At 37.8% G+C, this 25,911-nt stretch overlaps 1 protein-coding gene across 15 annotated transcripts in view; it reads left to right on the forward strand.

The window, feature by feature from the left end:
• PXDNL (peroxidasin like) overlaps positions 1 to 25,911 on the forward strand; it is a 480,152-nt gene that overhangs the window by 316,280 nt on the left and 137,961 nt on the right. For all 15 annotated transcript variants that reach the window (XM_058444093.1, XM_058444094.1, XM_058444096.1 and 12 more), the window contains 3 exons: positions 1,570 to 1,641; positions 10,116 to 10,285; positions 12,940 to 13,057. In XM_058444093.1, the coding sequence (XP_058300076.1) occupies positions 10,156 to 10,285; positions 12,940 to 13,057 (248 nt within the window). In that variant the 5' untranslated portion in view covers positions 1,570 to 1,641; positions 10,116 to 10,155. The remainder of the gene's footprint in view (positions 1 to 1,569; positions 1,642 to 10,115; positions 10,286 to 12,939; positions 13,058 to 25,911) is intronic.

A 25,911-nucleotide genomic window follows, 5' to 3' on the forward strand; every position in this document is an offset into this window, starting at 1 on the left:
AAAGATAAGCACAGGGAATCAAAATAGGAAAGATCAGGAAAACTTTTTATCTTCTCAGATGTGCATCAGTGAAATTCAAGTTCCCAAAATAGTAGAACTAGCTTGGCCCAGTTCACTCCCCCTGACCTTAACACTTAATACAGTTAAAATAAAGCCAAAAACATAAAGCCAAGACACTGATAAGAAAATATGGCCCATGATTTTATTTAATTTTGTGACAGAGATACTAGTCATGAAGTACAGCTCATAAAGTGGCTGGATGTAGCTAATTGTTAAGTTTAAGATATAAATTGATTATTTATGCTCATATCCTTGAGTCTTAAGAAAACTGGTCTCCATCTTTTCTCTATATTGCAGAGACCATCGTGTTTTCTCTGTTCACACATGGGCTCTTTGCCGAATATGTATTCAGTAGTCCTGGTGACTAGACGGTCCCTGGCTGGTGCTTTTCTTGGTCATAATTTCTCTGGTCATAATGAGGGGAATGGGTATAGCCAAGGCAGCATGGAGGGAGCCAAAGCCAGTGCAAGACTGCTCGGGTGGAGGGAGAGGGAGAAGTACTGAGGCCTGGATTTTCTCCTTCTCCCACCACCCTCCATCACCTGGCATGGGGCATGACCTCATAAGTGCACCTCTCTGTGATCCAGCCCTGGACATGTAGAAATGGCTGGCTGAGCAGTAACCATAGCAGCACCCAACAGGACTCTGGATCAGCAAAACTGTGCTGGCCAGTAAGTGACAGGCAGAGCTTGCACATCTCCATGTGATCCCACATTTGCAGGATTACAGCAGTTACTCATGCTACATCTGTAGGCATCTGTTGTCATATATTGCTGTGCCTTTTTTTTTTTTTCAAGACAGAGTCTTGTTCTGTCACCCAGGCTGGAGTGCAGGGGTACAATCTTGGCTCACTAAAACCTCCACGTCCCCAGTTCAAGCAATTCTCATGCCTCAGCCTCTGGAGTAGCTGGAACTACAGGCACCTGCCACCATGCCTGGTTAATTTTTTGTATTTTTGGTAGAGACAGGGTTTCACCATGTTGGCCAGGCTGGTCTTGAACTCCTGGCCTCAAGTCATCCGCCCAGCTTGGCCTCCCAAAGTGCTGGGATTACAGGCATGAGCCACCATGCCTGGCCTGTGCCATTATTATTAAATTTAAAATATTTAGTTCACAAATAAAAATTGTATGCATTCAAGGTGTACAACATGCTGATTTGATATATGTATACATTGCCTGCTGATAATGAATACACTATTTACTTTGATTTCCTCATTCTTAAATATTTATTTTTATGTATTTCTCTTTAGCATTTGTAATCTCTAACTAAGTAAACTACAAAAATCAAAAGTACACAGATGTGAAAAAATACCCACATAGTAGTGGTAGATAGAGATATGTAAATCTTTAAAACAGATGGTTGTATAAATGACACTCTGACTTCTGTTTGCCCTTTCTCACTGAAATATTTCAAAAACGGTATTGGATTCACAGTTAGGTGAAATAAAGGTTTTGTTTGTCAAACTCATTATTATTGTATGGTGATTAAAGTTTATCTTTTCTTTTTCAGATTTTTGCATAACAACAAATTATCTAAAATTCCGGCTGGGAGCTTTTCTAATCTGGATTCATTAAAAAGATTGTAAGTGAAAGCAAGTGCATTAACACAAAAACCTTATAATTTCCTCCAAAATCAATCCCAAACAATAGTTGGTTGCCCTCTCCTGCTTTTCCTGTGAAAGACATTGCAATTCCAGCATGTTAGGGAGAAAATGGTTTTGTTAACTGCAGAGCGATAGAGAACCCAGATAGTCTTCTGAACTTTCATGTATTCTCTTAGAAGTGATATTCAAAAGGAGTATTGAAAATAGAAGTTTCCTTGTTTCTCTGTAATATCCTTGCTGGCTAAATCTAAAGACTCCCAAGACTTCTTTTTCCTTTAACTTTTTTATGAGATAAGAGATGTGAGAAGTTCCAAAGAAAGTCTGACTCCTCGGGCCAGGCTTCAGTTTTCCATTGTTGTACGGAGTTGTCTTCCTATTCATTTCCTCCTACATTAAGCAAAACAAAACAAAAATCCCCATGCTTGCAAGGTCTGTGTTCTCCGTAGCTTCCCTGCTGTGGTCCGTGGGCTGATGTCCATCACTTTTTCCACCTGTGTCTCCACCCTCCTTCATTCCAGCTGTCTCTTCACTCCCATCTGTGTGTAGCCTTCTACACTGTTGATGTCTTTATTTTGTGTTTACCCGCCCCCCCGCCAACTAATCCTCAACCCCAAACACAAGTATAAGTTCCAGTTATCAGAAAAGGATAGATGCCTGCTTCCCAGATGTCAGTCAGAGAGCACAAAGTGGAAAACTCACACAGGTGTATCCATCATGGGCCTTGGAGGCTGTATTAGTCTGTTCTCATGCTGCTAATAAAGACATACCCATGACTGGGTAGTTTATAAAGAAAAAGAGGTTTAATGGACTCACAGTTCCTCATGGCTGGGGAAGCCTCACAATCATGGCAGAAGATGAAGAGAGAGCAAAGGAATGTCTTACATGGTGGCAGGCAAGAGAGCCTGTGCAGGGAACTCCCGTTTATAAAACCATCAGATCTCATGAGACTTATTCACTACCATGAGAACAATATGGGGGAAACTGCCCCTATGATTTAGTACCCTTGACACGTGGGGATTATCACAATTCAAGATGAGATTTGGGTGGGGACACAGACAAACCATTTCATTCCACCCCAGCCCCTCCCAAATCTCATATCCTCACATTTGAAAACAAATCATGCCTTCCCAACAGTCCCCCAAAGTCTTAGCTCATTTCAGCATTAACTCAAAAGTCCACAGTCCAAGTTTCTTCTGAGACAAGGCAAGTCCCTTCTGCCTATCAGCCTGTAAAATCAAAAGCAAGTTAGTTACTTCCTAGATACAATGGGGGTACAGATGTTGGGTAAATACAGTCACTCCAAATGGCAGAAATTAGCCAGAATGAAGGGGCTACAGGTCCCATGCAAGTCCAGAATCCAGTGGGGCAGTCAAATCTTAAATCTCCAAAATGATCTCCTTTGACTCCATGTCTCACAACCAGGTCACATTGATGGAAGAGGTGGGCTCCCATGGTCTTGGGCAGCTCTGCTCCTGTGGCTTTGCAGGGCACAGCTTCCCTCCTGGTTTCTTTCATGGGGTGTGTTGAGTGTATTCAGCTTTTCCAGGTGCACAGTATAAGCTGTCAGTGAATCTACCATTCTGGGGTCTGGAGGACGTTGGCCTTCTTCTCACAGCTCCACTAGGCAGGGAGTGCCCCAGTAGGGACTCTGTGTGGGGGCTCCAACCCCACATTTCTCTTCCACACTTCCCTGGCAGAGGTTCTCCATGAGGGCCCCACCCCTGCAGCAAACTTCTGCCTGGACATTCAGGCATTTATATACATTCTCTAAAATCTAGGTGGAGATTCCCAAACCTCAATTCCTGACTTCTGTGCACCCACAGGCCCAACACCACATGTAAGCTGCTAAGGCTTTGGACTTGCACCTTCTGAAGCAATGGCCTCAGAAGTATGTTGACCCCTTTTAGTCTTGGCTAGAGCTGAAACAGCTGGGATGCAGGGCACCATGTTCAGAAACTGCATAGATCAGGGGGCCCTAGGCCCAGTCCATGAAACCATTTTTCCCTCCTAGGCCTCCAGACCAGTGATGGGAGGAGCTACTGTGAAGGTCTCTGACATACCCTGGAGACATTTTCCCCATTGTCTTGGTGATTAGCCTTTGGCCCCTCATGACTTTCGCATATTTCTACAGCCAGCTTGAATTTCTCCCCAGAAAATGGGTTTTTCTTTTCTACTGCATCATGCGGCTGCAAATTTCCAAAATTTTTATGCCTTGTCACCTCTTGAATGCTTTGCTAACTAGAAATTTCTACTACCAGATACCTGAAATCATCTCTCTCAAGTTCAAATTTCCACAGATCTCTAGGGCAGGGGCAAAATGCCACCAGTCTCTTTGCATAGGAAGAGTGACCTTCACTCCAGTTCCCAACAAGTTCCTCATCTCCATCTGAGACTCCCTCAGTCTGGATTTTATTGTCCATGGCACCATCAGCATTTTGGTCAAAGCCATTAAACAAGCCTCTAGGAAGTTCCAAGCTTTCCCACATCTCCCTGTCTTCTGAGCCCTCCAAGTCTCTAGGAAGTTCCAAACTTTCAAACATTTTTCTTTCTGCTTCTGAGCCCTCTAAACTGTTCCAACATCTTCCTGTTATCTAGTTCCAAAGTCCCTTCCACATTTTTGGGTATCTTTATAGCAGTGCCCCACTCCCAGTACCAGTATATTATATTAGTCTGTTCTTATACTGCTAATAAAGACATACATGAGACTGGGCAATTTATAAAGAAAAAGAGGTTTAATGGACTCACATTTCCACATGGATAGGGAGGCCTCACAATCATGGCAAAAGATGAAGAAAGAGCAAAGGAATGTCTTACATGGCAGCAGGCAAGAGAGCCTGTGCAGGGGAACTCCCATTTATAAAACCATCAGATCTTGTGAGACTTATTCACTACCATGAGAACAGTATGGGGGAAACCACCCCCATGATTCGATTATCTTCACCTGGCCCCACCCTTGACAAGTAGGGATTTTTACAATTCAAGGTGAGATTTGGGTGGGGACACAGCCAAACCATATTAGAGGCTGATATAGCTTGGATGTTCTCCCGTCTAAATCTCATGTGCAATTGTAATCCCTAATGTCAGTCATGGGGCATGATGGGAGGTTCATGGGGGCAGATCCTTCATGGCTGGGTGCTGTCCTCCCAATATTGAGTGTGTTTTCTTGAGATTTGGTCATTTATAAAGTGTGGCACCCTCCACCCTTTCTCCTGCTTTCACCATGTGAAGTGCCTGCTTCTGTTCCTCCTTCCACCATGAGTAAAAGCTTCCTGAGGCCTCTCCCAGAGCTAATGCTGGCACTATGCTTCCTGTATAGCCTACAGAACCATGAGCCAATTAAATCTCTTTTCTTATAAATTACCCTGTCTTAGGTATTTCTTTATGGCAATGCAAGAATGGCCTAATACAGAGGCCACTTTTGTTGTGGTTGCTCTTCTAATATTGTGTTCCTAGACACAGATCCCTGAGCAAGAGAATGTTATGATTAAGTAAAAATCAGAGCCCTGAGGAAAATAAATCCAGGCCCAATTTGTGCCCAGAAATAATGCTTGCAATCTTTGAGTTTAATGAAGGAGGCATTTCACCCACTCCTAATCCTTTTCTTCAAGTCTTTATTTCCTACTTTCTTGGTAATTCTCATGTCAGGCACACATAATGCTGCTTCCCAGTCTTCTTGGTGTTCTTTGATTGTATTGAAGCCCTCAAAAGTCTTGGATATGGTCATCAACTGACCATATCTATCTGTCTATCTAATCTATCTGTAAAGGGGTACAAGTACAGATTTGTTACATGGATATGTAGCATAGTGGTGAAGTCTGGGTTTTTAGTATAACCATCACCCTAATAGTGTACACTGCACCCATTAGATAATTTCTCATCCCTTACCCCCACCCCACCCTTCCACTTTTTTGAGTCTCCAGTGTCTATTATTTCACTCCCTACGTCTGTGTGCATGGATTATTTAGCTCCCACTTGTAAGCCTGAAAACATGAGGTATTTGACTTTCTGTTTCTGAGTTATTTCACTAAAGATAATGGCTTCCATTTCCATCCATGATGACTCTGTTTTTTGCCAAAGTTTTCTTACTTGTCAGAAGTGGCTGCAGCAGCCATTTGGAATAACACATCCATTTATTCTTGTTTTTCAATCCTATGTAGGATATGCAAAATGCCAAGACATTTTGTAACAGGGTCATAGGATGTTCCATTTTTGTGGTGGGAGAAATATTGTGTATTATTTTCTACTTGTCTGTTTTCTCTCTTTTTTTGGATTTGTTACATCAGTTACGGTTAGAGTCACTGTCTGTATATTTGCAATTATAATTCCCATGCAGTGTTTCTTGTCTACACAAATTTCTATCTGGGTCATTCTTGCCTTCTGTGACTCAGAGAAAGTCTTGAAGTGCCAAATCCCTTAGTTTTTTCTAATCTCTTTTTATTATTCTTTCATGTTAAATCTTAGTAGCAGCTTTTTTGTTCTAGCCTCCTCTTACATTTACTGAAACAGCGTTCACTGCATTGCTGGAACACACATGCAAAAATAGCTGCCAATAAAGAGGCCGAGGGAGTTTTCCTTACACTGATGTGCCAGTATGCACCTTACATGCATGCACTGTGCTTATTCCAAATGTTTTAAGATGATTTTTTTAGTTTGTTATTTTGACAAACTATCTTTATGTTATGGATTTATTTTATGTGAAACTGATATACAGATGATTAGAGCAACCTGCTCAGGGTCCATGAAATCCTGATGGGTCCAAGATGGGGTGGAAACTGGGCACCTGTTTATTCCAAATCCTCAACTCCTGTCCTATTTAGGCTACAATTTAGATGAGAACAACAGAATACAGGAGAGCAATAGAGGGTTACACCTACTGTTAAATGAATTCCACCTTCAACAATAAAGTTTTTCAACTGAGGAGTGCCCATTCACTGATAGCTTGTGAGGACAGAGAAACCAGTGGGAATTCTGCCCTTGATTCCGGGCGTGGCACTTTGAAGGGTCACCCGACACTGGGTTCTCCATCTGTACCATACCATTTCTAACTCATGACAACCACACTCCTCACAAGTGGACTGTAAAAATCAATAAAATGTTTTTGATTTTGTTTTGTTTAAAAGAGTTTTTGGATCTTTAAGTGAACGGGATTGTGTAAGTACAAGTGAGGTGTTACTGTTTTCAAATAGAAAAGATTAATTTACCTAGCACCACTTTTTTCTTTTGAAATTTTTCATTGAGCAGAGAATATATTCCAAGTGAGTAATTATTTTAGTGCCATGATTCTTGACTGCATACCATCAGAGGGCTTTCATTTATTATACTTGGTATGATATTTGATGTAAGAGCACTTTCAAAATGGAGAACAGTAAAATGATAATGATTTTAAACATAGTATATTCAATATTTACTATAGTCTAATAAAGATTCGTAAGAACCATCTTTCTTATTGATTGACTCTGTTGCTTCTTGGTTTTCAATATTTATGGCTCTAAATTATAGGCAAAATTTTGAAAATGTTTTCTCATGATAAATTTGAAAATTATTTATAAAGATTACTCAGATTATCATATAAAAGTATAGTTTTACTACTAGATTATTTTCCAAACATAAAAGGAGTTTTTCAACTGGCAAGTGAAAATCTGTATCCTTTTGTTGTTTTCTTCATGTTTTGCATCCCCACTAAGGATATCCTGAGTTGAAAATAATAATTAGAAAGAAATGACATCCTGTGCTCAGTTATTACCAAAACACATAAGCATGAGGACGTTAAGGGAAGGTATGACTGAGGGAAGGTGATGAGCAAGCAGTGATGACCTCTGGGAAATGGGGCAACTGCATGGTGAGGCTGCCATGCTCGGGATGCTCCCAGGGGATGTGTATTCACATCCTTGCTTATGTTCAACTCAGAGGAACGTCATGGTGATGCTGAAGTGAGAACTTACTCCTTTATATTTAGCGGAGTAAGTTCTTGTATGTTCTTTTTCATAAAATTACAAGAAATTAAACTCAAAATATAAACGTGAACTTCGAACACAATACTGTTGAACTAGATCTGTTTTATAGCCACGTAGCTGGTACAATAAGTCAGTCAGTGACAAGGAACATCCGAGGCCCACTGAACCAACAGCGCTGTCCTGAACAAGTGCTAGTTGACTTTTATGACTTACACCTCACTCCTGACAAGGCTGACAGAATTCCCTACTTTAGCCATGGCTTTATATTCTCACATTAGTGTGAAGTCTTGTTGGAAACATTAAGCAAATAATATCTAGATGGTTAACTAACTTTTCAATAAGTGCAAATCCTTTCCCTTTAGCAATTTAAAGCTACTAAATATAGCTATCGTTTTCAGGGTAATATAATAAAATTTAGATACAGTTATAAAAAGTAGTCTTATGAATTGGGTATCTACAAAACATTTTACGAAACTGTCAGATAATAAAACTTTCTTAAATTTATTAAAATGTATACAGTTGTTTTAGGAAATGTTTTAGTTTCTAAATCCAGAGAATAGCACAATTTTTTTACTTTCAGGTTTGTCTCTTCCAGTAACGTGATATTGATGCAAATTTCCAAATTAATACACTGAAGTGATTTTTTTATTTGCAAATTGGTATCTTTAGATTTAATTTGTGTTTGTGTGTTTGTTTTTCCATGTTTGTAAGGACTTTTTATGCATGACTAATTTTGATTAAAAGTTATTAAAATTATGGCATTTTGTATTCTCCTCCAGTCACATTGGACACTACTTCTTACAATCAGGTATAAGCAATCTAACACCTATCGTAAAATATGTTCACATCACCCTTGTATTGATAGACTTCCTTGCATAGAGTGTGATCCAACTGCCACCATAGACAGACTTGTGAATTCTACTTAGCAAAAGCTCCCTTTTTAACCCATTGGGAGAAATGAAAAAAATTATTAATCATTTCTGTACCTTCTTGCCACACATCTTTTGGCAAGAATGGAGGTATATACCATAAATCTCTTTGGTGATCTATTTTATTTCATAGGAAAAATATGCTAGAAAAATTAGTGAAGTATAGTATAACTTGGCAAAAATGAGTAACTTGTGTGCCTATCTTAGGAAACACCATAAAGAAATGAAAATAGCCATCGCCTTCCTGTTACAGTCTGCATGTGGCAATTCCAGAGGGGGACCTCCTAACTGGGACTTTGAGCATTATAAAAAAGGAAAGCTTGGCTTCTGTCCTTTAGAGCAAGTGGAAAACACAGAGAACACATGCCTATCCATATTGATGCCAAGGAGTTTACAAAAGAAAAAAGCCAACCTCCTGGGGGAGCTGCGTGGATCACACATCACATTTATAAGCCTCCTTTGGGCAGCAAAGCTTCTACCACTCTTCTGAGTAATCCAAAAATATTGAAATACCACCACCACATTACAGCTTCCTTGTTCCGTAACACATAAACAAAGCAAACTGGAACACTTCAGTACTTACGGCTTTTTTGTTTGTTTGTTTTTGCTTTTGGGACAGGGTGGCACTCTGTCACCCAGGCTGGAGTGCAGTGGTGCCTTCATAGCTCACTGAAGCCTCCAACTCCTGGGCTCAAGTGATTCTCCCACCTCAGCCTCCCAAGTGGCTGGGACTACAAGTGGGTGCCACCATGCTTGACTAACTAAAAAATTGTAGACACGGCCATAAAAAAGAATGAAATAATGAATTAATGCAGGAAGAGTAAACCAAACACCATATGTTCTCACTTGTAAGTGGGATCTAAATATTGGGTACTCATAGTTATAAAAATGACAACGATAGACATTGGGGACTACTGGTGAGGGAAGAGAGGGAGGGGGATGAGGGTTGCAAAGCTATTGGGTACTATGTTCAGTACTTTGGTGATGGGATCAACAGGACCGCAAACCTCAGCATTATGCAATATACCCAGGTAACAAACTGCATATGTACCCCCTCAATCTAGAATAATAGTTGAAACTATAAAGAAATTAAAGAAAATTTTTATCTTTGGAGAGGGAGCCTTGCTAGAATGCCCATGCTGGTCTCAAACTCCTGGCCTCGAGTGATCCTTTTGCCTAGGCCTCCCAAAGCACTTGAATTACAGGCGAGCCACTGCACCGGGCCATACTTACAGTTTTAATTCTACATTTCTCTGAAACAAATAAGGATTCATTTCAACTTACAATTATTTATTTATAATAGACATAGTGCACATTAAGGGAAAACCGCTTTTCCAGTTTTAAGGTGGCTTCTCAAAAACATGGTTAATTTGAAAATGTGTCTACTCTGTGCAAGATATGCAATGAGTTAAGTGATTCTTAAAATCTGTTTATTGGTTAATAGAATCCTGGAGTCAAAAATGTAACAGACAAGGTAAATCAGGGGAAATTAAATATTACCACTCAAAAGATTCATCATAGAAATTAATAGTCCCTTTTAACAGTTGTACTTCTTGCCTGCATGCCTAGGCGTCTGGATTCCAACGCCCTGATTTGTGACTGTGATCTGATGTGGCTGGGGGAGCTTTTACAAGACTTTGCCCAACACGGCCACACCCAGGCTGCGGCTACCTGTGAATATCCCAGGAGACTCCATGGGCGTGCAGTTGCTTCAGTAACAGTAGAGGAATTCAATTGCCGTACGTAAATTTCAATGTGTACATAAGAGAAATGTCTCTCATTTGCTGTCTTTTTTAAAGGTTTATTATATAATATTGCATTTTAGAAGAACGTGTTCAGAAAGTGTTTTTAAGGAATGTGGTAAAAGTATGGCCAATTTCCTTTCCATCATCTGCATTTTCATTTAAAGAAGGTTTTATCAACATAAAATTAAGAGCTGAGAGAGTCTTTGAGGAACATTTAATCTAATTTCCATAATTTCAGAGGAGAAATATTGAGAAAACTGATTTTCAACAAGGTCACCAGAAGTGGTGTCCAACATTAAAATCTCAACTTACTCCTTGGTATGACTTAGTGTTAATAATCAGTAATTTAGGGGTTTCAACTTTAAATCAAATAATTGCTAATATTCATTGCTGAGAAAGCCCCTCAACAAATCCAGTAATTGATTTTTTAAATGTATAATGGGACCATGAATATGACTAAAATAATGAAAATCAGTTTTACCACCTCTTTGTAAATTTTTAAATAATGGAAACCTTGGATTTAATAAGCATATGGTTATATTCTGACAACCTTACTAAAGCAATAAGCTTTACCTAAATAATTTATTATGGCTGCTTACGATATTATTTGATTTTCATTTAAAGCTTTTCATGTGAATATAGGAATATATCTCTATGTATCTCTCTTCCTATATTTCGGTTTAAGTAGAAATAAATGAATACCTTTGTGTGTGTGTGCATGTGTGTGATAATTCAGTGTCTTGGAGATTCACTCACATGACTGCTGCAATTACAGTAAAAATTTGCTTTCCACTCCCTCACTGGCAAGCAATTTTTTGAATTTCTCTAAAGAAGTAATTAAAAATCATATTAATATAATTAATTTATATTCAAATTGAGAAGAAAATTGACTTGGTCTTTACTGCCAAAAAATTCTCAAGCTTGTCCATAGCTCTCATCTTTACTACTAACTTCCAGTTCAAACCACAGTCAAGTTTGACTGGATTGCTTCACATCTTAACTGATATCCCAGCTTTCATTTTTCTTGCTCCTTTATGTTTGGGAAAATTGTTTAAAAACACATCTTATTACATCATTTCTTCACCCATAATCCTTATATAGGTTCTTAGCTTAAAATAAAGCACAAAATTCTTAACGTGGTTGATTCTTTTTGTAGGGTCCTTCCTGGCTACACTCTGCTTCTCCAGTCACTTACTCTTTTTTTTTTTTTAAATTATACATTAAGTTTTAGGGTACATGTGCCCAACGTGCAGGTTAGTTACATGTGTATACATGTGCCGTGTTGGTGTGCTGCACCCATTAACTCGTCATTTAACATTAGGTATATCTCCTAATGCTATCCCTCCAGTCACTTACTCTTTTCTCAGTGTTGTAGCCACCTCAGTGTTCTCCATTCTTGGAAGTTCTTAAGCCTTTCTTCAACCCAAGGACTTTTTACATGCTGTCTTTCCTGCCTACAATATTCTGATTCTACTTCTTTTAATGGTCCTCCTCTTAAATATGAATTACATGGAAAGCCTTCATTTAAACCCCCTTCCCACTGACCTACCTATCCCTCCATACTGAATCAGGTCCCTGTTTATAATCCATCAAAACATCATTTATTTTCCATCTAAGCATTTGCCGCATATGTTAATATGTATTTGTGTGTGTGTGTGTGTGTGTGTGTGTGTGTTTATTTTCTACTGCTTTAATGAAACTGTAAACCCCTTGGTACAGAGACCTTGTCTATTTTGAACATTGCTTCATCACTAGTCCTAGCACCTTGTCTGGCACATAACTGATGTTGAATTTTTTTTTTAAATTACACAAATGAATAAAATCATTTATCTCTAAAAAGAATAAAGCCAAGATATTAATTATATGGACTTTTAATGAAGTAAGCAAGATTACTAAAGATCTACAGAATATTCTACAGACATAATAGTCATGGTTAATGACAGGAAATTTCAGATAAGGCACTTATAAAAGGAAGAGTTTTATTATTTAGAAAGGTTTAAAGAGAATTAGGTGAAACTATAGAAAACTAAAAGTCCCTTTTGTACATTGTTCTTTATAATTTAAGTTCAATAATATTACCTGATTCATTACAAAATCAATCACTCCATCTTCGTATTAAAATAATTTAAGTGTTTTCATGTTTTACCACTCAATTATTATTGGAAGATGGAATCATTCATTTATACAGATAAGAATTTTGCTCAACCAGGTTTGAGGTCTAGACATATCACTTGTTGTAAATTGTGTAAAGTGGGTGGCTGGGTGCTTAGATGGCTAATTGTCTAGGAAGAGTGCCTGCAAAACTGCAAGCTCAGTTTAAGTACTTGGTTTGAAAAATTGACCCATAAAATCAAACTCCTTCCATAAATATGGTTGTATTGAGCTCCTAGAAATAAAAGCACAGGAAAATTTACTTAATTTACTTCATTGGAGATCCCTTTGTGCAGTGAATCTTTCAAATTGCTAAAGTATAAGTCAAATATATGTCTAATCTCTAACCTGGTACATGTATTACCGGGTAAATGCAGTTCGATGTGTAAAACTTTAATGTAGAAATAAATTTAAATTGCCTATATCTCTTTCTCAGCATCTTGGAAGGCCATAATTTTGTATCTTTGAAAAATATATTAATAATTCTTTTGTTGCAGAGAGCCCCCGAATTACTTTTGAGCCCCAGGATGTGGAGGTGCCATCAGGAAATACTGTCTACTTCACGTGCCGGGCAGAAGGAAACCCCAAGCCTGAGATTATTTGGATACACAACAAGTAAATACTGAGCATGGACATGGGTTGTGATTCTCTTTCTGATTCCAGCACTCTTTTTAACTGAATTTAACTCCTTTATCTAGAGAAGAAATTACTAAAATTTTCAGAGTTTCTTAAAGATAAAATACCTTTTAACATTTATCTTTTGACTTACTCAAGCTATGTTAAGGCCTTTTTCTTAAAACATACATTTCCAGCCAGGCGTGGTGGCTCATGCCTATAATCCCAGCACTTTGGGAGGCCGAGGTGGGTGGATCACGAGGTCAGGAAATCGAGACCATCCTGGCTAACACGGTGAAACCGCCCCCCAGCTGTCTCTACTAAAAATACAAAAAATTAGAGCAGAGAATGGGTGAACTGGAGGGGGTTGCAGTGAGTGATTTCCCTGATCCAGCCTGGGCCACATGAGATCCGTCTCAAACTTATACATTTCCAGACCTCAGTGATTCTGAAACTGACTAAAATAATTCTGTGTTATTTCTAGAAGGAAATGTTGGGATTAATAACAAACTAGTTTGTTTTAAAGCTGAATATAATTTGATATAGCCAAATCTAAGTTATTTCAGATTTAGACTGATACTTCATATTTGACATTGCAACTTTCCTGTGGTAAATCAGTATAGGATTATTTGAGCAAACTGGCAAAAATAACATGCAAAATTATTTAAATGGCTAGTCATTTATTTTATGGTCATAGTACTGTTTGATAAAACATAAAACCAATGAGTCCAAAAACCTGTGAGTATAAAATTAAATAGTAATAACAAATGTTAAAAAAGTTAAATGTGATCACCATTCTAACTGGCATGAGATGGTATCTCATTGTAGTTTTGATTTGCTTTTCTCTAATGACTAGTGATGATGAGCTTTTTTTCATATGTTTGTTGGCTGTATAAATGTCTTCTTTTGAGAAGTGTCTGTTCATATCCTTTGCTCACTTTTTGATTTTTTTTTGTAAATTTGTTTAAGTTCCTTGTAGATTCTGGATATTAGCCCCTTGTCAGATGGATAGATTGCAAAAATCTTCTCCCATTCTGTAGGTTGCCTGTTCACTCTGATGATAGTTTTTTTTTTTTTGCTGTGCAGAGCTCTTTAGTTTAACTAGATCTCATTTGTCAATTTTGGCTTTTGTTGCCATTGCTTTTCGTGTTTTAGTCATGAAGTCTTTGCCCATGCCTATGTCCTGAATGGTATTGCCTAGCTTTTCTTCTAGGGTTTTTATGGTTTTAGTTCTTACGTTTGTCTTTAATCCATCTCAAGTTAATTTTTGTATAAGGTGTAAGGAAGGGGTCCAGTTTCAGTTTTCTGCATATGGCTAGCCAGTTTTCCCAATAACATTTATTAAATAGAGAATCCTTTCCCCATTGCTTGTTTTTGTCAGGTTTGTCAAAGATCAGATATTTGTAGATGTATGGCACTCTTTCTGAGGCCTCTGTTCTGTTCCGTTGGTCTGTATATCTGTTTTAAAACTGAACCGGTAGTTAGCATAAAATAGAAACATAAAGTGCACTATATACCTAATACAATTCAATGACAGCACTTGGACAATTATATTATCATTAGTTATGATAATGATAATTACCGTGGTTTTCATGTGTCCCTTCCATTCTTGCACAGACTTTCACTGATTTTCTTTCGTTGCGTGTATAATCAACTCTGATTTTTTTGCTTGTCTGTATAAAACATTCTAAAATATATTATACAATTTTTTTGCTTTTTGTATATAATTTGGATTTATAATTGTAGCCAGAAACTCAGCCATGTGTTTTAAATTCTTGTAAAAAGTCTAGTAAGTGTAGGTTAAAAATAGCTTGTATAGAAGGCAATTATGAATACTATTAAATCTGGAAACAAGCCCACAAGAAAGACTTCAACTGATAGAAGTGTTCAATTTATTTCCATCTTTAGATTGCTCAAGTGCACTTGAGAAACAGAAATCGCTGCTTGAAATGTCTTAAAACTGCTTTTTCTGCTTTCTTACAATTTAAATTTTAAAATGATGTGTTCAAGTTTACAAAGATACTCACTAGTATTTAGAAAGAAACAAGTTAAAAAATCACATTGCCTGTTTTGACTTATGATATAAAAGTTTCAAATGTAGTGACTAAAGAAGCTAAGATGTACTTGAAAGGAAAACAAAGAAATCTAAAAAGAAAGAATAGAAGAAAAGTATGGGTAAAAATGTCTGTTAAAATGTTAATCATTTTATATCAAAAAATTAAAGATGAAAGGGAAGAGTTTATGACAAGAAATGTTTAACATGAGCAACTATTAACTTACTGATTATTTACTGTTGAGTATTTTTTATAGAAAGATAATATATATCCTGAAAGTGCATGGAGCATAAAGTGTGGTATAGCAAATTATTTTAAACAAACATCTGTTCAACATGAACCAGGCTAAGAAAAAATACCCCAACTCAGAAGCTACCCATGTTTCCTTTCATTATCATTATCCTTTTCTACTCCCCTGGAGAGGATCTGGATTTAGGGTCCTTAGAGGAGTGGATTAAACGCAACCAGAGGTAGAACTGGAGGATTAGAAAGTAGGTATGTGGGAATAACCAGATTTAAGTGTGGTTAAGAGACATGGAGACTACAGTGCAAAGTGTCTATCCGGTAGGAGTTCCATAAATAAAATATAAACATTTTTTCCATAAATAAAATAAAAACATTTTTAGGCAAAGAATAGAGCTACAAGTAGATGTGTTTCAGTAAGTAGGAGTTTGATCCAATAAGAAAGATGTGATTTACAAAAAGCAAAATTGAACAAAGAAAGTTTTAAACATGTTGATAAATATGAATACACTTAGATTATTAAATTAAGGACTGAACAACTTTAAAGTAAGAAAAAAGTAGAACATTAGACAATATTAATAGAAGAGTTATAAGAAGAGAGAACATAGTTAAATTATTTTACATGCCTCATTTTCGAGGTGAAGAGTGATACTGTGAATTCTGTTAAGTCAAGAGTGCTTATTAACAATTAAGATGGAATACTAACAAATAGATCCTTCCAGACTAGGAGAAGAAAAAAAGTGGATAAAGAAAACTGCATCAATCCACAAAAGGGAAGCAGGGATGGATTAAAAAGGCAGAGAAAAGGCTTGGGAAAGAGAAAATATAAAATAACTCATCAGAAGTAAATTTAAATACATTACTGAAAACAATAGTCTATTGGAAGACATAATATTGAATTTTAAAATCCAGCTATATGCTATTTATAAGAGGTGTATCTGAAACATTATGACACTGAGAGGTGGAAAGTCGATAGGTAAACAAATATATCAACCAAGTTATACTGATCAAGATAAGGATGATGTAAGACTATTATAGTGTAATCACATATCATTATATCATTCTTAATGATAAAAGATGTAATTCACCTGAATTTAAAATTCATGAACCTTTACATACCTAACAAAATAGCTGCTGAAGAATAAAACAAGATTGAGAGAATTATAAGGATATATTTACGCAAATCCAATTATAGCAAGAAATTTTAACACTGCTTTCCCAGAAAGATTAGGAACAAAAATTAGTAGCAATATCTAAACATAGCTTAAAACACTGATGATATCTACTACATACAAAGCTAAACCATACCATCTTTTCAAGCAGTTATAGAACACTTATCAAGATTGATCACATGCAAAGATACAAAACCTCAACTCATAGCCGAGAATCAATTTCATAAAAATCTCTTTCTTTTATTACAATTTAAACACGTTTTAGAAAACAGCCATTTGCCAAGATAATTTTAGAGATTCTTTATGTTTCTCAGTAGGAAAATGAAATGATTACCAGCACTTAATAAGTAATTTTAGAATAACTGAATAGATTCAAAGATGAGAGAAACCTGCCAGGCTGAAGAAAGAATAATTAAAAGCTCAGAATGAAGGTTAGTTTCAGGAAAGTGTGTAGGGCAAATTTGTGAGAATTAAGGTTTTACCTTGGGGAGAAATAGAAAAAGATTGAATAATAATGGCAAAACTTATGACTTGGGCTTTCAGTTTATAAACTTTGAGACCCATTAGAAGATGTTGAGCAAGACAATGACTTGAAAGAGATTTAAAAACCAACCAGACTTTTCTATTTCTTTTTCAACTTTTATTGTAGATTCTGGAGGTACAAGTGCAGGTTTGTTACAAAGGTATACTACATGATGCTGAGATTTGGAATATGACAGAACCATTACCCAAGAAGTGAGCATAGTAACAAACAGGTAGTTTTTCAACACTTATCTCCCTCCCTACCTCTCCATCATGTATTCCCCAGGGTCTAATGTTCCCATCTTTATGTCCGTATGTACCCAATATTTAGTGCCCACTTACAAGTGGGAATATTTGTAAGTTTGTATACTTACAATATTTAGCTCTCACTTACAATGAGAATATTTGTAAGTTTGTAAAGACAAACAGTATTTGTTTGTTGTCGTTGTTGTTCCTGCATTCATTCACTTAGGATAATGGCCTTCAACTGCATTCAGGTTGTTGCAAAGGACATGATTCCATTCTTTTTCATGGCTGCATAGTATTCCAGGGTGTGTATGTAGTACATTTTCTTTACAGTCCACCACTGATAGGAACCTTTGTTGATTCTATGTTTTTGCTATTGCTAATAGTGCTGTAATTAACACATGGACACATGGGTCTTTTTGGTAGAAGAATTTATTTTTCTTTGGGTATCCAGTAATGGAGTTGCTGTGTTGGAATGGTAGCTCAACTTTTACTTCTTTGAGAAATCTTCAAACTGCTCTCTGCAGTGGCTGAACTAATCTACATTTCCAACAGTGTGGAAGCATTAGCTTTTCTCTGCAGCCCCAACAAGACCTGTTATTTTTTGACTTTTTAATGAAAGCCATTCTGACAGGGGCTAGATGGCATATTATTGTGGTTTTGATTTGCATTTCTCTGATGATTTGTGATAATGAACATTTTTTCATAAGTTTGTTGGCTGCCTGTATGCCTTCCTGTGAGAAGTGTCTGTTCTTGTACTTTGCCCGCTTATTAATAGGGTTATTTGTGTTTTGTTTGTTGATTTGTTTAAGTTCCTTGTAGATTCAGGATATTAGGCTTTTGTCAGATGTGTAGTTTGTGGATACTTTCTCCCAGACTGTAAGTTGTCTATTTACTCTGTTGATAGTTTATCTTGCTGTGCAGAAGCTCTTTAGTTTAATTAGGTCCCACTTGTCAATTTTTGTTTTCATTGCAATTGCTTTGAGGACTTAACCATAAATTATTTGCCAAGACTGATGTCGAGAAGGGTATTTCTTAGGTTTTCTGCTTAAATTTTTACAGTTTGAGGTCTTATATTTAAGTCTTTAATCCATCCTGAGTTGATTTTTGTATATGGTGATATGTAGGGGTCTCGTTTCATCTTTCTGCATATGGATAGCCAGTTCTCCCAGCACCATTTATTGAATAGGGAATCATTTTCCATTGCTTAGTTTTGTTGACTTTGTTGAAGATCAGATGGCTGTAGAGGTGCAGTTTTATTTCTGGGTTCTCTATTCTGTTCTGTTTGTCTATGTTTGTTTTTGTGCTAGCACCATGTTTTGTTTAGTGTAGCCTTGTAGAATAGTTTGATGTTGGATAATGTGATGCTTCCAGGTTTGTTCTTTTTGCTTAGAATTGCTTTGGCCACTCAAGCTCTTTTTCTCTTTCATATGAATTTTAGAATAGGTTTTTTTTTTCTAAATCTTTGAAAAATGACATTGGTGGTTTGATAGGAATAGCATTGAATTTGTAAATTGCCTTGGGCAGTATCGCCATTTGAACAATATTGATTCTTCCAATTTATGAGCATGAAATGCTTTTTTATTTATTGGTGTCATCTGTGGTTTCTTTCAACAATGTTTTGTAGTTCTCCTTATAGCAATATTTCACTTACTTGGTTAGATGTAGTTCTAGATATTTTTTCTTTTTGTGGCTATTCTAAGTGAGGTTACATATTCGATGTGGCTCTTAGCTTGAACATTATTGGTGTACAGAAATGCTACTATTTTTTACACATTGATTTTGTATCCTGAAAATTTACTGAAGTCCTTTATCAGTTCTAGGAGGCTTTGGTGGAGTGTTTAGGGTTTTCATGCTATAGAATCATACAATCAGCAAATAGAGATAGTTTGACTTTTCTTCCATTTGGATGTCATTTATTTCTTTCTCTTACCTGATTGCTCTGGCTAGGACTTCCAGTACTATGTTGAATAGGAATGGTGAAAGTGGACATCCTTGCCTTGTTTTGGTTCTCAAGGGGAATGCTTCCAGCTTTTGCCCATTCAGTCTGATATTGGCTGTGGGTTTGTAATTGATGGCTCTTATTATTTTGAGGTATGTTCCTTTGATGCCTAGTTTGTTGAGGGTTTTTTTTTTTTATCATGAAGGAATGTTGGATTTTATAGAAAGCTTTCTCCACATCTACTGAGATGATCATATAATTTTTAAAAATTCTGTTTATATGGTGAATGACATGTATTGATTTGCATATGTTGAACCCACTTCGTATCTCAGGAATAAAGCCTACTTGGTCATGGTAAATTAACTTTCTGATGTACTGCTGGATTCAGTTTGCTAGCATTTTGTTGAGGATTTTGGGATTTATGTTTATGAGGGATACTGGCCCATGGTTTCCTTTTTTGTTGTGTCTCTGCCAGATTTTAGTATCAGGATGATATTCACTTCATAGAATGAGCTAGGGAGGATCCTTCTTCCTTGATTTTTTGGAATAGGTTCAGTAGAATTGGCACAAGCTCTTCTTTGTATGTCAGGTAAAATTTGGCTGTGACTCCATGTAGTCCAAGCCTTTTTTGATTGGTAGGATTTTTATTACAGATTCAATTTCAGAACTCATTATCATTATTATTGTTATTATTATACTTTAAGTTCTGGGATACATGTACAGAACATGCAGGTTTGTTACATAGGTATACACGTGCCTTGGTTTCTGCACCCATCAACCTGTCATCTACATTAGGTATTTCTCCTAATGCTATCCCTCCCCTAGCTCCCGACCCCCTGACAGGCCCTGGTGTGTGATGTTCCCCTCCCTGTGCCCATGTATAAGAACTCATTATTTATCTATTCAGGGTTTCAGCTTCTTTCTGGTTTAATTTGGGAGGTCGTGTGTTTATGGGAATTGTCCATTTCCTCTTAATAGACTCTCTGGGTCTTTTGTATTTCTGTGGGAATTGTTGTAGTATCATCTTTGTCATTTCTGGTTGTGCTTATTGGAAACATCTCTCTTTTTTTCTTTGTTAATCTAGCTAATGTTCTATCAATCCTCTTTATCCTTTCCAATAACCAACTTTGGTTTCATTGATCTTTTGTATGGATCGTGTGTCTCAGTTTCATGTAGTTCTGCTCTGATTTTGGTTATTTTATTTTTTAAAATTGATTTTTTAAAAAATTAGAGGTGGGGTCTCACTCTGTCACCCAGGCTAAATTGTAATGGTGCAATCGTGGCTTACTGCAGCCTTGACCTCCCAGCCTCAGACAATCATTCCACCTCAGGCTCCTGAGTAGCTGAGACTACAGGCACATGCCAGCACACTCAGCTAATATTTTCATTTTTTGTAGATATAGGGTCTTGCTACATTGCCTAGGGTGGTCTCAAACTCCTGGGCTCAAAAAGTCCTCCTGCCTCAGCCTCCCAAAGTGCTGGTATTACAGGCATGAGCCACTGTGCCCAGCCAGTTATATTTTTTCTTCTGCTTCACTTCGGGGTTAGTTTATTCTAGTTTTTTTTTTTAGTTCCTCTAGATTGTTAATTTGACATCTTTCTTAACTTCTTCATGTAGGTGTTTAGCTTTATAAACTCTCCTCTTAACATTGCTTTTGCTGCATTCTAGAGATTTTGGTATGTTTTGTTTCTATTTTAATGAATTTCAAAGAATTTTTTGATTTGTTTTAATTTTGTTGTTTACCCAAAAGTCATTCAGGATTAAGTTGTTTAATTTCCGTATTTTGAGAGATATTCTTGGTATTCATTTTTTATTTTTATTACACTGTGTCTGAGAGTATGGTTGGTATGATTTTGATGTTTTTGCATTTATTGAGACTCGCTTTATGGCTAAGTACATGGTCATCTTCCATGTACAGATGAGAAGAATGTATGTTCTGTTATTATTGGATAAAGTGTTCTGTAGCTATCTATCAAGTCTGGTTGGTCAAGTGTCAAATTTAAGTTCAGAATTTCTTTGCCTTCTTGTTGAATTGAACTAATTATCATTATGTAGTGCCCTTATTTGTCCTTTTTTTTATAATTGGTGGTTTAAAGTCTATTTTATCTTATATAAGAATAGCAACCTCCTACCCTTTTTAGTTTTCCAATTACATGAGAGATCTTTCTCCATCCCTTTACTTTGAGCCTTTGAGTGTCATTACATGTGAGAAGAGTCTGTTGAAGACAGCAAAAGATTGGGTCTTTTTAAAAATCCGACTTGCAACTCTGTGCCTTTTTAATGGACCATTTAGACTATTTATATTCAAGGTTAACATTGATATGTGATGTTTTGATCTTCTTGTTTAGCTGGTTGTTTGGTAGGCTTGACTGTGTAGTTGCTTTATGGGGTCTATCTATGGGGTATGTACTTAAATATGTCTTGGTGATAGTAGGCATCATTCTTTTGTTTCCATGTTTAGAACTCCCTTAAGGTCCTCTTATAAGGCTGTTCTAGCGTTAACCAATTCTCTTAACATTTGCTTGTCTGGGAAGAATTTTATTTATCCTTCACTTATAAAGTTTAGTTTGGCTGGATATGAAATTCTTGGTTGGAATTTCTTTTCTTTAAGCATTTTGAGAAAAGTTCCCCAATCTCTTCTGGCTTGCAAGGTTTCTGCTGAGAAGTCTGCTGTTAGCCCTATGGGGCTCCCTTTGTAAGAAATCTAACCCTTTTTTCTAGCTTCCTTTAAGGTTTTTTTTTCATGTTGACCTCACAGAATCCGATGACTATGTGTCTTGGGGGCATCTTGTGTAATATCTCGCAGGGATTCTCTGAATTTCTTGAATTTGCATGCTGATGTCTCTAGCAATATTGGGGAAATTTTTGTGGACTATATTCTCAGATACGTTTTTCCAGTTGTTTACTCTTCTTCATTTTCTCTCAGGAATGCCAATGAATTGTAGGTTTGGTCTCCTTATGTAATCCCATATTTCTCAGAGATTTTATTCCTTCTTTTTAATTCTTTTTTCTCTCTTTTTGTCTGACTGGGTTGATTCGAAGAACCAGTTTTTGAGCTCTGAGATTCTTGCCTCACCTTGGTCTGTTCTGTAGTTAATGCTTCTAACGGTATTATGAAATTCCTGTAGTGATTTTTTCAATTCCAGAAGTTCAATTTGGTTCTTTCTTAAAATGTCTACATTATCTTTCAACTATTGAGTCATTTTATTGGCTTCCTTGGATTAGGTTTCAACTTTCTCCTTATCTCATTGAGCTTCCTTGCCATCCAGATTCTGAATTCTATGTCTGTCATTTCAGCCATTTCAATCTGGTTAGGATCCATTGCTGGGGAGTCAGTACAGTCATTTGGAAGTAATAAGATGCTCTGATTTTTTTAATTACCTGAGTTCTTGCACTGATTCTTACTCATTTGAGAGGGCTGGTGTTCCTTTATCTCTTTGAAGTTGCTGTCAGTTGTATGGGGCTTTTTGTTTTTGTGTTATTTCCCTTGAGGTTTTGACTGTGGTGTATGTTGAATATAGTTGAATGACTTTGCTTCTGTGTGCTTTCCGAATATCTAGGCCCTGTGTGGGAACTTAATTTGTGGCTAGATTTTTGCATTGTGTTTCATGGGTGATATGTGCTGAAAGAATTCTTGTTTGGTGGTGTATTTCAGGCTGCAATTCAGTAGATGGTGCTTAAGAGTAAGGGCTGACAGATAGACTCTTCCTCAGCTGTGCACTTCTTTTGTATTTCAGCTTGTTCTTATTTGCTACAGTGCTATGAGGGTGGGGGAGACAGGAAGTGTGAGATATACTTCCTTGCCAAGTCTATTCCTGGGCCTTGGAAGACCCTCCTCCAATCACTGTTGACACACCTACATTTTCTTAGGCCCAAAGGGGCCCTGACAGGCTGTGCTACCCTCACTTCTAGGGGAAACTCGAGCCAAAGGATAGCTTATCAGGAGACTCGCAGCTACCTAGGGGCCCACTGTTCCTCTGTGCTTTGTGATATGTCTATGGATGGTGTGTTTGTGTAGGAGGTCAATGGCAGAGGACCCCAGGAATGGTGGAGTTGTTTTGGCTATGCAGTTGGTGTAGTGCCCAAGGCTTGGGATTTTTGTGCAGCAGATGGCTGCGGGCACTGCCCAGCCTGTGCTCCCTTGACTAGGTCTCCTGGTGGCTGCCCTCTAGCTTACTTGATCTGCTGGTTTTGTCCTAAGCCTTCTGCACCCAGATCGCTGGGCTGTCAGGTGTTTCAGACCATGGAGCTCCCTCAGGCAGAGACTGTGGCTAGCAGAAAGGCCACACCCTTCCCATACTAGCCCTGTGGCGGGGAGGCACACCCAGCTCCTATGCCAGAACACAGATCTGCATTTTACTCTTCTCAGTGTTCTGAGATTGGCAGTTCCTCCTCTGCTCAATCTCTAGTCACAGATCTCAGCTTGATATCCTTCAGCTGTGTGCCTGGACCCTGGGAGGATGGGATTGAGCCTGTGGTTTTGTCCTTTAGCCCTTTGGGGTCTAGCTCTGGCTGTGCTGGGGAGGCTGTAGTGCTCTCAGGCTGCTGGCAGAGCACTCACCCTGGATAGTGGAGGCTGTGTTGTCTGCATGCTCTTATGGGAGCCGCCAGGCGGGGGCCTTGGGAGGGTCCAGAGACAATGGAGCATACAGATCAGATTGGCCCCAGTCCTGTAGGAAAGGCAGCCCTGCTCTATCCCAGCCCAGCAGTCAGCAGGGGCTGGAGTGACTCACAGCAAGATGGAGAGCCTTGGGGCATGGGCACCTATGCTCACATTTTGCTGGAGTTGCCCCTTGTGTAAAACCTGGGCTCCATGCAGGCTCAAGCTCTGCCTCTGCCTTCTCTCTGGCAGATCCTCTGCCAATTAAAATGTCTATGGGGGTCATGGGATCTCTTGCAGCTAGGATCTCAGAGGTCCATTGTGGGGGTGTGGTGCCCTGCAGTTTCCTTCACTCACCTCTTCTTTAGGACCTGATCAGGACTAGGAATGGGTCTTGGCACTTGGTGACTCTGTGCAGGCTTCCCAGCTTCCATCCTATTCAGCCTCAGTGGCTGTGTTTCCCCTCTAGCAACTCTCAGTGTTTTCCCTCAAAAGATCTGTTTAAAGTATGATGGCTTTTTCAATATTTTGGCTTCTCTTGATGGGAGAAGGGCTTCCTGGTTGCATCTAGTTGGCTGTCTTCCACACTTTTCATAATGTTGAGGTTTAGCTATGGAAATTTAGGCCATTCTAAATAAATTCAAATTCTAGTAAACATGGTAAATATGATTGATAGTTCCAGTAGATTATAAGCAAACTTTACAACTATACTATAATTTGTGGTTGATGGTGCTTTTGTATATGGAAGATTTTTTTTTTTGAGACAGAGTCTCACTCTGTTGCCCATGCTGGAATTCAGTGGCACAATTATAGTTCGCTGCAAGCTTGAACTTCTGAGCTCAAGCAATCCTCTTGCCTCAGCCTCCGAGTAGCTGGGACTACAGGCCTATGCCACTACATTTGGCTAATTTTTAGATTTTTTGTAGAGATAGGGTCTCACTGTGTTGCCCAGGCTTGTCTCAAGCTCCTGGCCTCAAGCAATCCTCCCACTTCAGCCTCCCATAGTGCTGGCATCACAGGTGTGAGTCACTGTGTGTGACCATAGAAGATAGTTTTAATTTGTGTGGTGATAACTTATTTGTCAATATTTCTGGTATCTAGCTACAGCACCTAGTTCTTAGAAAGCACTTAACAAATGATTGTTGCAATGAAATACCTTAATAGAAGTTATTTGTACGTCTTCATTAAATCAAATATGTTTATTTGTACATTTTCAAGGAAAAATAGTATATATTCACATATATTCTACCTCTGCAAACCTTTGTGTTTTTACATATGACTGCTATTTGCATCAAATTGACAATGTGAATGGAATATATTGAAACACGAAGACTGATTTTTTGGGAAGGAACATCATGATTCATGAGCAAACAAGTTTTATGAGCATAATGAAGAGGTTATGGACAAAGAGGGAAATTACTAGGAAAAGGAATGATGCAGTTGGAATTTATAGGTGTGATGTGCTACTGCCTGTTTTATATCATTTTTAACATAATGAATCTTGGTGAATTCTATTGCATTGTGTAGCCAGATGATACATAGCACATACACATCTGGTAGCCTTTGAAATTTTGGGCTGCAAAGTTTTGGAACAAAATTCCAGGAACTTAAGTCACCTTCTGAAAAATGTGATTTCATCATTTGTCATATTCCTTTGCAAGTAGTCTTATTTGGGTTCAGTGTTAGATAATTTCAGAATTGCATTTAAGACAATTAAATTGCTTAATACTAAATGAGCCCCTTGAATGGGGAACATTAAGAAAAAATATTATTTCTTGAACTCCCAACCTCAGGCAATCTGCCTGCCTCGGCCTCCCAAAGTGCTGGGATTACAGGCATGAGGCACTGCACCCAGCCTTGAAAAAACATTCTTTCTGATGTTCGTTTCATGCTACTTACACTGAGAAACTTCGCAGGTGATATGGATAGGGGCATCCGGTTTCTCCTTTTCTTGCCTTTGTCTTGCATTGCTGGCTATTCAAAAGCATGCCTGTTTTTTTCTGAAACTAATCTGTTCAAAAATGACAATTCGAATTTCTTTTTTGGCTAATTGGTACTTCTTCTTCACATTGGG

The sequence above is a fragment of the Hylobates moloch genome, unplaced genomic scaffold (genome assembly GCF_009828535.3).
Source record: "Hylobates moloch isolate HMO894 unplaced genomic scaffold, HMol_V3 SCAFFOLD_9, whole genome shotgun sequence".
NCBI lineage: Eukaryota > Metazoa > Chordata > Mammalia > Primates > Hylobatidae > Hylobates > Hylobates moloch.